The 12085-nt window shown below is 40.3% G+C and overlaps 1 protein-coding gene across 8 annotated transcripts in view; it reads right to left on the bottom strand.

Moving 5' to 3' along the window:
* Positions 1-12085, bottom strand: part of klf8 (Kruppel like factor 8) — a 185492-nt gene that overhangs the window by 112476 nt on the left and 60931 nt on the right. For 6 of the 8 annotated variants that reach the window (XM_072595032.1, XM_072595039.1, XM_072595033.1 and 3 more), the window contains one exon: positions 8328-8429. In XM_072595032.1, the coding sequence (XP_072451133.1) occupies positions 8328-8429 (102 nt within the window). Of the gene's footprint in view, positions 1-8327; positions 8430-8585; positions 8717-12085 lie in introns of those variants that run through there. The other 2 variants (XM_072595038.1, XM_072595037.1) reach the window with 1 other exon arrangement.

Below are 12085 nucleotides of genomic sequence, written 5' to 3'. Positions count from 1 at the left end.
TCAAAAACATCTTTTAAATTTGAAAATACCACTAATTCAGAGGTATGGCCAAATCTAAAAATGGATTGCCAGATTAACATTGCAATAATAAACAGAGAATGGTCATATTGTAAGCAAATTAATTTTAACAGATGTGAGGGGTGTCATATTTTGATAAGAAAATTAAGGAGGTCACGTATTACTTCGAAACTAAGAAATAGAGCAGGAGCAGGCAATACTGCTCTTCCCCGTTCCCACTATTCAATGGGATCAAAATCTGAATCAAACTTTGGCTAAACTGCACTTGAAGTATGGGTTTGCAGTTCTGGTCACCATTTTAGGAAAGAGGCATTGGGTGGGCAAAATAAAAATTTAGAAGGATGATATTAGGACTGAGAGGATCTGGAAAGGATAAACAGGTTAGCCCTATTCCCCTAATAAGAGAAGTTGTAACCAAAAAGATGTTTTTAAAATGATTGTACAGGCATTGAAAGAACGTCTCCAATTGTAGGAAATTGTCCAAAAGTATAAGTCGCCAACAAAATCTCAAATCAAGTGAAGATTACCTAAACGCCTGGAGAATTTCCAGCGGATCAAAGAAAGTCGTCATGGATTTATAAAGTGATAAGCCTGACCGCAATTTTTCAAATTAGTGACTAAAGCAGTGAACAGAGGAATGCCCACTGAGGTCTCATCCAGAAGCTTTTAGTGAAGTCCCTCATAAGAAATGGATTGCTTTTAAACTTGAAATTCATGGAATTGAAAGCAAATTACCGACCTGGCTAGAAATTTGAGCAGCAGGAGACAGATAATGGGGGCAGGAATATAAGTAGCGGTATCCCACAAGGATTTGTGGAGCTTCACCTATTCACGGTTTTTATTGACTTAGATGATAGGGTGAGGTTAACCTTGTTGAATCTAGAAAAGGGTAGAACAGACCACTTGCTAAATGAAAGTAGCAGTAGCAGTCCAGAAGAAGTAGCAGTCCAAAGAGACTAATGGGTTCATCTGTAGATCACTACTACAGGCACAGCAAATGATCAAAAATTCATAGCTCTTGCAACACTGTTGTGGTGTCCTTGCCTTTTAACCAAGAGACTGGTTTTCAAGTCCCACATGCTCTAGAGGCATCTAATAATATCTCTGAACAGTTTGATTAGAAAATATCTAAATAATCAAAAAGCTCAGGTGCTTATGTTACAATGGTAGTGTCTGTACCACTGAGCCAGGAGGCCTAGTTCATCTCTGAACCAGTTGATGAGGAAATATCCTAAATAATCAAAAAGTAATGAAATATTGGACTTCTTATCTTGAGCCTAAAATAGAAGGAAGTGGAAATCACACTTCAGTTATGCTGCCTAGTCTGATCACACCTGGTGGCCTCTGAGCAGTTCCAGGCTCTTTACTTCAGGAAGAAAATACTGGCCTTCAGGAAGTGCAACTAAGTTTATGAGGAGCAATTACAGAAACTAGAGCCAGGTCTCCTGCAGTATAGTAAGATAAGGGCTAATTTCATTGAGGTTTCCATGTTCTTTCACAATACCATTCTCCACATTGAACGCCATCGATCATCTATACACCCACTCCACCAACTTGTCAATGTCTTTTTGAAGTATTAGAAGGGAACAGATACTTTCTCTATCTACCCTGATTTCACTGCATGGGAAGTGTAGGACTAGCTACTCCTGTTCTCAAACTGGAAGAAACCTCTTTTTCCAGAAAGTAATGAGGGCAAGGAAGTTTCACTCCCTGGAAGTGATGGCAGCAAGTGATGCACTCTCTCCAATGCATTCCCAACCTTCCTAAAATATGGCACCTAGAACTGTAAGCAATATTCCACGTGAGGACTAACAAGAGTCGTTTACAGGTTCAACATAACTTTCCTGTTGTTGTACTCTGCCCCTGTTAATAACATCAGAATGCTGTATGCTTTAACTGTTTCATTTGTCCTTTCACCTTCAATGACATATACACATATACACCAGGTCTCTCTGCTCCTGCACAACTGAGCCTCTCCATGTTCTTTCACAATACAGTTCTCCACATTGAAGTTCATCTATCATCTATACACACCCACGCCACCAACTTGTCAATGCCTTTTTGAAGTTTTACACTGTTCTCCTCTCAGTTTACAATCCTCCCTTTTGTATCATTGGCAAAATGTTAAATTTCCTCTGCATTCCAAGATCTAGATCATTAATATAAATCAGGAAAGCACAGATCCTAATAACAACTCCTGATCGAGAAGTCACTGAGGCAAATCATATAAAAGAGGAGCCATTCATTTTAAATGTGGTCTTCAGGATTAAGTTGCCATCATCAAGACTGTGGAGTCTCAAACCGTGATGCAGCTTTATGGGCAGTTTATTACTGTTCAGATGAATTAATAGCAAGCTCGTCCACGTTACAAACGACAATGGTGCCACCCTTCAAAAAAAAAACTACAGTAGTATTTCTGAAGCATTTTCTTTTACTTCCCAGGGACATTTGCCATTTGAGAGGTTGAAAAGAGGAGAAGACAGTTTTCGTCCATCCAGACAGTATCCGGTCCATTGAAGCTGATCTTGTAGGAATTTTGCCTGACATCTGTGCAGCTGGCTTTAAGGTGGACATTAGATTTGTTTAACTGTATATCTCTCTTCCTCAAAACCCCATTCGAACCTGAAAAATGATGAAATTTCTTCAACATTTTAGACGTCATAGATACAGTCCAGTTCTCTCAGTAGTACAGGGAGATGATTACAACTGCTCTGCATCTAGGACCAGTGACTTGCAGAGATCCTTATCAAATTCCTGCTGCAGTAATATATAGAAGGTTACACTGGGTACAATCATTCCATCATTGGATTTCTTTATCAATTGTGGTCTCTTCAGAGAAGTGGCTACTCAAGTTTGAGAAATGCTAAACATATTCCAAACCTTTTTTCAACATATATAGGACAGGAACTATTTGGCTTAGCAGGTTGATAATGACAGCTTTGCACTAGTTATACGAGACTAGACGGTGTCTATTAAATGCTGAATTGAGAGATAAAGAGCGACTTTTAAATCTCACGCAGAGTGAATACTATAATCATCTGCAAATTATAGATCACAGATATTTGTGGTAGTCAACAGAGGTGACTGAGATTAAACAGTTTTTCATCAAAACTTTTACAAGTTATTTTAAATCAGCCTGTTTGGACCATGTTACAACAACTCTGGGGTGGACAGGATTTGAACATGATCCTGGTATAGGAGGGATACCACCACTGTGCCACAAGACCTATGGTTATTCACCTCAAAGAATAAGTTTCAATGGCAAGTAGATAGTAAATAATAGAAGCTATCACAGGCTGGCTTCACCTAGTATGGATTGGGATGATGTCTTATGTCAGATCAAGACAGTTGCCATCATGAAGCAATGACAGGATTGTGATGTTTCTTGAACAGCCAGATCGTTGGATCACAGCTACAAAAGACTTTGCAATTCACCAAGTTAAATGTTTTGGTTAGGTCAAATGAATAAAATGAAGAGATTCTAGTCTCACTTAGTTTTCTCCTTGACATTAATAAAGCAGTCAACAGTCTATAACAGTTTTGCTGTATATAAATTATTCCTACTAAAAGACTAGAGGAGATCTCAGGTCACAAGCAAGTGGTCAACTCTTCCTTGCCAATCATTGCTGATAATAGATTATGTATTCATTTTAAAGAATGAATGCTGAAAGGGATTGGACAGCCAAATGGCATATTTTGCAGTTTTAGCTTATATATTTTTGTTTACAACCCCATGAATGAAACACGTGGGAAAACTGAAGGCAATGTCCTGTAGCTTAAAATAGCATGGTATGGATAAGACTGCTTCCCAGAATGAAATAAGCATTTGAAATTTGTGCTTTGATGAAATGAGACATTTGGGTTGCAGCTTCAGACCATTATTTCCATCTCTCATTTTCTTTTGTGTCCCCTTACCCCTCCTTTATCCCTCAGGCTTTACTTCTCCAGCTTCTGCCACTTGTTATGCTGTCACACCTCCTTTCACTTCATCTGTTAGATGACTGCTTCCCAAACCTTCTCCTAATATGAGCCCACTTTAATACGAATGAACTTGTATGACCCTAGAATTCAAACTGGGGGGAGGGGGGGAAAAGCAGGGTGAGAGAGGGTTAAAGAATAATTGAATGCGGCTTGAGAAAGGTGACTGGGGTATGGTGGAGGATAAAACTGCTATGTTCGCTCTGATAGAAGCAACAACCCACCTTTTTACAGATGGTGGTTGTACCAAAATCAGGCCTCAAAACAGACAATTACAATGAATAGACAGAATAAAAGTGAAGATTTAAAAGGAGCCTCATAGCTGTTAAAACACAGTCTGAGTTCAACAGCCACCATTGCTGCCTTGAGGTTTGAAAACCAAATTCTTGTCGCATATCCCCATTGAGAGTCTTACCCCTCAGTTATGGGGCTTCTAATGTAAGATCTGGTTGCAAATTCTCCTACTGCTAAGAAAATTCCATCTTAACTCTTCACTGTCTCCAAATTTTCCTACTCTCCAGTCCCAAGCTTTACTTTCTCCGTGACGTGACTCCTTGAATGAGTCCATACTATCCCTCTAGTTCTTTCTGGACATTCCCTCAATAGTCCATCAGATACTCGTCACTGCCTCTTGAGAAACAGCAATTCTACCAAACGTATGCTTTGTTCTTGACAATATTTCTTTCCAATGCATTAACAGAGCTAATTCAGTCAACTTCCTTTCTGTTCCACATAGCTCTCTAACTGCTCATTTACCTGTTTACCTGTTAATTTTACCTGTTGTGATGTAGGGTGTGAGATTATTAATAATCATTTATTTTAAGTTTGGATTTTTAGATTTTGTTTTTCCTGTGTATCTGAAGGGCTTAGTAATTAACTTAAGTATGTCTGTAGCTGTGGTGATTTATTTAAAACAGTTTGAGAGCAAACTTTGGAGCTATTGTCTTTTTTGTGTACATTCGGGTGTTTACAACTGAGCAAGGTAAATACTGTGCATAAGATTTATGTTATAAATTTCTGGACTTTTTCTAAGCTTAGGGGAAAGACCCATAGCTTACAAAAACAATTTCCAGTTGTGGTTTTGGACAGTTCTGTCTACGTTCTTAGCTAAACGTTTACCTCTGTCTGTTTGGCATGGTCTCACCACATATTACTCCAATGCCTCAGCTGAATGAACTGCTGTATGTAGTTCTACACTTGTCCAGCCAGTCACATCCAGAACATCTTCTCCACTAGTTCCTCTTCCCAAATCCACATTTAATTCCAGAAGGGATCTGCATCTTTTCAATTTCTTCAACATCTCCTTCTGAAAATGTGGTGCCCAGAATTGGATACAACATCTCAGACGAGGCTGAATCAATGTCCTGTGGTTCAGCTTAATCTCTCTGCATTTGTATCCTATGTCTCCACATATAAAGCCCAGAATACTGGATGGAAAAAGGGAGGACTCCAGATGCTGGAAATCAGAGCTGAAAATGTGTTGCTGGAAAAAGCGCAGCAGGTCAGGCAGCATCCAAGGAGCAGGAGAATCGACGTTTCGGGCATGAGCCCTTCTTCAGAAATGAGGAAACTGTGTCCAGCAGGCTAAGATAAAAGGAGGGACTTGGGGGGAGGGGCATTGGAAATGCGTTAGGTGGAAGGAGGTCATGATAAGGGTAATAGGCCAGAGTGGGGGTGGAGGTGGAGAGGTCAGCAAGAAGATTGCAGGTTAGGAAGGCAGTGCTGAGTTTGAGGGATTTGACTGAGACAAGGTGGGGGGAGGGGAAGTGAGGAAACTGGAGAAATCGGAGGAGTTCATCCCTGAGTTCACCTCTGGGACACCCGGAATTGGGGAGACAGGCCGCCTACTTGCAGAACGTTTCAGAGAACACCTCTGGGACACCCGGACCAACCAACCCAACCACCCGGGCTCAACACTTCAACTCCCCCTCCCACTCCACCAAGTCCATGCAGGTCCTTGGACTCCTCCATCACCAGACCATAGCAACACGACGGTTGGAGGAAGAGCGCCTCATCTTCCGCCTAGGAACCCTCCAACCACGAGGGATGAACTCAGATTTCTCCAGTTTCCTCATTTCCCCTCCCCCCACCTTGTCTCAGTCAAATCCCTCGAACGCAGCACCGCCTTCCTAACCTGCAATCTTCTTCCTGACCTCTCCGCCCCCACTCCCACTCCGGCCTATCACCCTCACCTTGACCTCCTTCCACCTATCACATTTCCAATACCCCTCCCCCTAGTCCCTCCTCCCTACCTTTTATCTTAGCCTGCTGGACACACTTTCCTCATTCCTGAAGGGCTCATGCCCGAAACGTCAATTATCCTGCTCCTTGGATGCTGCCTGGCCTGCTGTGCTTTTCGAGCAACACATTTTCAGCCCAGAATACTGGATGCCTTATTAACCACTTTTTCAGTCTGTGCTGCCATTTTCAACCACCACTCCTGCAAAGAACTAGCCATGGCCACCTTCTAATATCTGTTCATTTGCCAAATCAATCAATCAAAACCATCTAGCTCTTCCTTACCACAGTCTCTTTCAATCCCTCCCATTATCTATCTCATGTCTAACTGCTTGTCTTAGGATCTGTTCACTTTTGAACCTAAATGAGTTTATTCCAAATTTACTCTGTGGAATAGAATTACTTTGAATTGTTTGAACGCAGAGACTTAACGTGATGGTCATGTCAAATTCAGTCAAAGCAAGTTTATTCATCTGTGAATATTTTAAACTACAAGTGAATACAAAGTGAAGACCAAACTTTATGTGCAAGACATCAAACCTGGTAAATATTGCAGCAATGAAAGCATTTAGTGATAGATTGATGCAATGTAAAAAAGAAAAGCAAAGAACAGAACAGGACTGATACAGATTAACAGATTTGTCATTTTTGTATTTAGGTACAGTAAGGAGTGGGTCAGTTAATCTGAAACTAGAAATAAATCAATTGAGACATGAAATATGAAAACAAGCTATTCAGATCTGACACGTTTTTGGTTGATGTGAGTTTCAATTTGGTTTCTTGAGCCCAGACAATCCTTTGCTGCCTCACCCAAGTGACAGTTATTCAATGCCAGCCTAGGTACAGAACACTGGCATTTTATTCAGCCTGATGGCATTACAGGAACAGCTTGCTCTCAAATTGCCCAATGGCCATGCAACCACAATTTCCGACAGGTACCTCTGGACAGAATGCGATGTCAGGAGTTCCAAATAATTATTTTTCCTACATCTCCTCCAAAAGGCACCAACACCAAATGCAGGTACATGAAATGAAATCAACTGAGAAACTTGCTTTCTTTTTTTCAGAGAAAGACAAGCAATAGTATGACAACAAAACTATACAAATACATAAATACTTGCCTGGTTTGCTTTTAAAATACAGAAGTTTTAATTGCAACAGGGATAAATCAGGAAATTTCTATCCTGAAAAAAAATTCAGGACTATAGCAAGAGAGTTGTCAAGTGGGACTAACTGAGCAGCTCATGCTTAGAGCCAGGACAGAGAGGACAAGTCAAATAATCCTCTTTCTATATCATAGCCATTCAATGATTCTATTGTGAAGGCTTGAATATTAGGAGAATCCAAATCTCAATCACTTGAAATAAAATCCACTACATTTCCCTTCTGTGCCATTGATATTCCTGGTAACATGGAAACCAACAGAGAAGAAAATGAGGTGGTTCAGGGACAACTTCAGGGGAAACAAAGGATTTAAAAATATATTTGCTTTTGTTCATCTTAAATGCATTGAAAATTAATATTCTTTGAAAAGTTTAGTTAAAATGACTGGGGCAGAGATCCTGACTCTAGAAGGTTAAAAAACTAAACCTATCTATTTGCAAATGGGGATCTGGAGATATGCCAATGAGACCAACAAAAGGGTTAATCTCTCAACTTCCTCAGTAAGTGACACTGAAGGTTATCCTTATAGTCTCTTTCCACTCTCCTGCCCTTACAAATGTGACATGGGTGGGAGTAAGTGGGGAAAATAACTAAAAATCAGGGAAATAAACATTTCAGACAAAATGCAAATATGTGAAAAAAATCAAACAAGCTCAATAACAACTTACTTCAAAAAATAATGTTGGCACTTGTCAATAATGCAGTTAGATGAAATTTAATTTATATTACAGAATGCCTTTTATCAACAGGGTGATATAAAGATCCATGTAAAAGATTACATTAAACATTGCTTTCTAAAACTGTAAGAAATTAGATTTAAATCCCAGTACAGAAAAAACATTTCTTCCTCCTTCAGACTATGGTACTTTGTTCCTGACATTCCTGAGGTCTGGAAGTAATTAGTAAAGTGTCTGGAGAGTTGGACTTACCCCTTGCCCAGGTTCCGGTGGCTCCGTTTTGATTCTTATAGCTGGCATTCCTTCAAGCATTAGCAAACTGCTGTACTCCACATCCCTAGTGCCTACAGAGCTCTGCAGAGAGGGAGAGAGTGGGGGAGGGGTGGGAAGAAAAGCAGGCCATCAGAACAGTTCTATTCCCTGAACTCTCAGCCACAAACATCATCCTCAACCCAAGCAGAACACAAAGCTAGCAAGTTAAAAGATCTCTTTTAAAATCAGGAAGAATACCTTTTCCTGTTAAGAACACAGCACACAGACTGACACACAGCCCATTTTGATATTTTTTAAAAAGAGCCACGAATCCCAAGGTGTCGACTGCTGGAGGTTTGCTGGCTCCACCCTTTTCTAGGGTGGAGTATAGGCTGCTAATTTACTACTGCAGAGCAGAAGAGGTCCAGCTGTTACGCAGATTGCTGGGAAGAGCTGCCTCCCTGCCCTGTGCAAACAGAACACTGGTGCTCCAACAGAGCGGAAATAAAGAGAGGCCTCATTCCCTCAAGCAATGCTATTCACAGACAATGAGGGATGAATAGATGGCATGACCCCCACACCACCTCACAACCCCACCCCTTCTCCAAAAGGGAGAAATGTAGTCTCCAGTTCTAAACATCAAACAGCATGATGTGTGAAAAACTGTTTGATGTGATTATTTTGGTTAACACCCTCTTCTTAGGGCATTTATTGCTGGTAGAACAAAATCAGAGAACTCATCTGACTTCGCATTTATGTACTTCCATTTAGTGTTGCTACAACATTAACAGTACAAATGGTTGCATTTGTGCATTAATGCAAAATACATTTTAATACATAAAGCTTTCCCCTTCCATCATGTATGTTGCATGTATGTGCAAGTCCATACATAGGAAGATGGATCAAACAAATTATACTGAAAATTTACAGTTGAATCATATTAGTTGATAATGATGACATTGCAAGATAAAGATGAGGGTAGACTGAAACACACTTTCTGAAAATTTAACTGTTGCTGTGCTTTTGAAAATGTATTCTCTTCAAAGGGTCATCATCTCCTAGCCTAGGCTGCCAGTATTCCTGATGAAGGGCTTTTGCCCGAAACGTCGATTTCGCTGCTCGTTGGATGCTGCCTGAACTGCTGTGCTCTTCCAGCACCACTAATCCAGTATTTGCTTTCCAGCATCTGCAGTCATTGTTTTTACCTAATACATTATGCAGTCAAAAGTCTCGATTTGATTCCTGAAAGTCACAACAAATATTGACTTGGAGGCATGGCCATGAAATGTTGAGCCTAAAAGTAATTTCTCATCAGTTTGACCAAGACTGCCAAAAAATATACTGCTGAAAGGAACTCAAAACAATCTGCTCAGGAAACAAGAATAAGTTGGATCACACCAGGGTCCCAGGTTCGATTCCAGCTGCGAGCGACTGTGTGTGGAGTTTGCACATTCTCCCTGTGTCTGCGTGGGTTTCCTCCGGGTGCTCTGGTTTCCTCCCACAGTCACAAAGATGTGCAGGTCAGGTGAATTGGCCATGCTAAATTGCCCATCGCGTTGGGTGCATTGGTCAGAGGGAAATGGGTCTAGGTAGGTTAGTCTGAGGGTTGGTGTGGATTGGTTGGGCCGAAGGGCCTGTTTCCACATGTAGGGAATCTAATCTAAAAAAAATTCAGATTGTCTGAACTTAATTTTTGTGTAAGTCAATTCATGTATTTAGTGGCACATGTATTCATGGCACATTAGCATCTTGTATCACTCCAGACTCTAGTAACATTATGTCCACATTTGTCCAAACCACATACATAGAACCACACAGGTACAATGGATTGAATGGACTCCCATGTTGATGTTAGTGTGTAGCACTGCCAAAAATTAAGATTCAAGCAGTGAATCAATCCAGAAGTCTGGCATACAACAAACACAGCCATGATAGCAAACGTCTACTACATACCATCAAAGCACAAATTTTACATCTTTTTGCCCCTTTCCCTCCTCTGACAATTTCTCTTCCTTACTGATTTTCTCTCCTGCTCTATCCAACAAGTCAACTATGAGCAACTTTTCTGGAGTTCATGTCGTGATCAGTTAACCCAGCACAAAATGTGGAGCTGCCATGTTTGCCTGAAAATTCAAATACTGCTCCCTCTTAAGGTTCGCTACCAAATTGCTTCTTAATTTCCAAACTACAGGCCAGGGTTACATGCATCTTAAAGTAGTTATCGGAAGGTAACGACAGCTTAAATGTAGTCATAACTCATCCTTCTTCCCCCACCTAAGTCCAAAGACCTCAGCAAATAATTTCATTAGTGTGATCTAACAGTTCTTCTCAAACCTCCCTTCTATCACTTTGTATGTAAATATCCTAAGCAAACCCAGTATGTGGAGCCAAATCCAAGATTACCACATTTCAGTATTCAAATTATACAAATTTCCTGGTCTGTGAATCACTATTCCCTAACCTCCAATGATGCCACAACTGTTGAACACACCAACATTATCCACTGGTCACTGTGTTAACCAAAATCTTAACTGGCATGCCACATAGCAGCATGGCGACAAACAAAAGGGCACTCTGCAAACAAAATAAAGCTTGACCTCTTGTTTCCTTTTCATAGAACAAGTCTCAAGACTGGAGAGTGAGATAGAGTACTCAACACATATTATGAAGTGCTGACCATAGCAACTTTCAAACAGCTTAAAATAAACAGGAGAAGAGGAGACTACTCAATTGGCTCTCAACATCAAAATGTGCCCTATTTGCCAATAGAAAAATTTCCATGGCCTGAATATTTGTGGGTTTGAGGAAGTAGGGACAAACGATTAGCTCAATAGTAAACTGAGCACAAATCTTCAGAGGACTGTTTAATGATTCCTGACCTAAATGTCAAGTAAAGAGGACTCCGCTTGGACACATGCCTTTTGCGCTGAATTACTTGACAGCATTCACTGTCTAGACTTACATGAGAAATGACCACTTGGTACCAGAGGAAAACTCATGTCTGTAAAATATATTCCAACGGAAGGCAGCACCTTCATAAAAGTGAGAAAACTGGGAGGAAAAAGTAGTTATAAATTTGATTTCTTCATTGTACTAGCAGCTAAGGTGACTATTATAGTTTACACAAGTTACACTATGCCCAAGGGACATTGATCTCAGCTGCTCTGTATGCATCAGCCACATTGGCCTAGCACAGATAAGAACACAGAGCTGCCAATGGGTTGTCAACAAATGTTGCAGAGGTCAGTACTCCAGCAAGACTGTTGCCTGGAAACCAGGAGGCATACTCAGAACAGAGCTTTGACAAAACTAGATTCAGAGCGCCTGCAGAGTAAAACGTGTGCAATACTTAGGATGCACTCACAGTAGATTTATATTCACAAAAGATTTGAGACTGATGTCTTTCAAAATCTGTCAGATTTGCTGCTGAACAAAGTGCCCAGCCTAAAAAGTGCACTAATTTTAAAAACACTTTCAACTCCAGCCAGAGATTTATACAAAAGCTCTGTACAAATCCAATGTTGTCAATAACAGTCCCTTTTCCAATAAAGTGGGTGTGTGAAACCTTCATACTTTGTTCATTTGAGTTGAGAAAAACATTTAGCTGCAAGATGAAGATTCATATTAATATGGTATGAGAAGTTGGGTTCTAAAATAGAGGTAAATGAGTACTTTGTTTTTAGTTACGTGAAGGTGACTTGTCTTTTTCAAAAAAAAAAAAATGGATTAGAAACTTCTTTTGAGCACTAGGTCATAAT

The sequence above is a fragment of the Chiloscyllium punctatum genome, chromosome 25 (genome assembly GCF_047496795.1).
Source record: "Chiloscyllium punctatum isolate Juve2018m chromosome 25, sChiPun1.3, whole genome shotgun sequence".
NCBI classification, from domain to species: domain Eukaryota; kingdom Metazoa; phylum Chordata; class Chondrichthyes; order Orectolobiformes; family Hemiscylliidae; genus Chiloscyllium; species Chiloscyllium punctatum.
The sequence above is the reverse complement of the archived record's forward strand: the minus strand, read 5'-3'. Positions and strand labels throughout refer to the sequence as shown.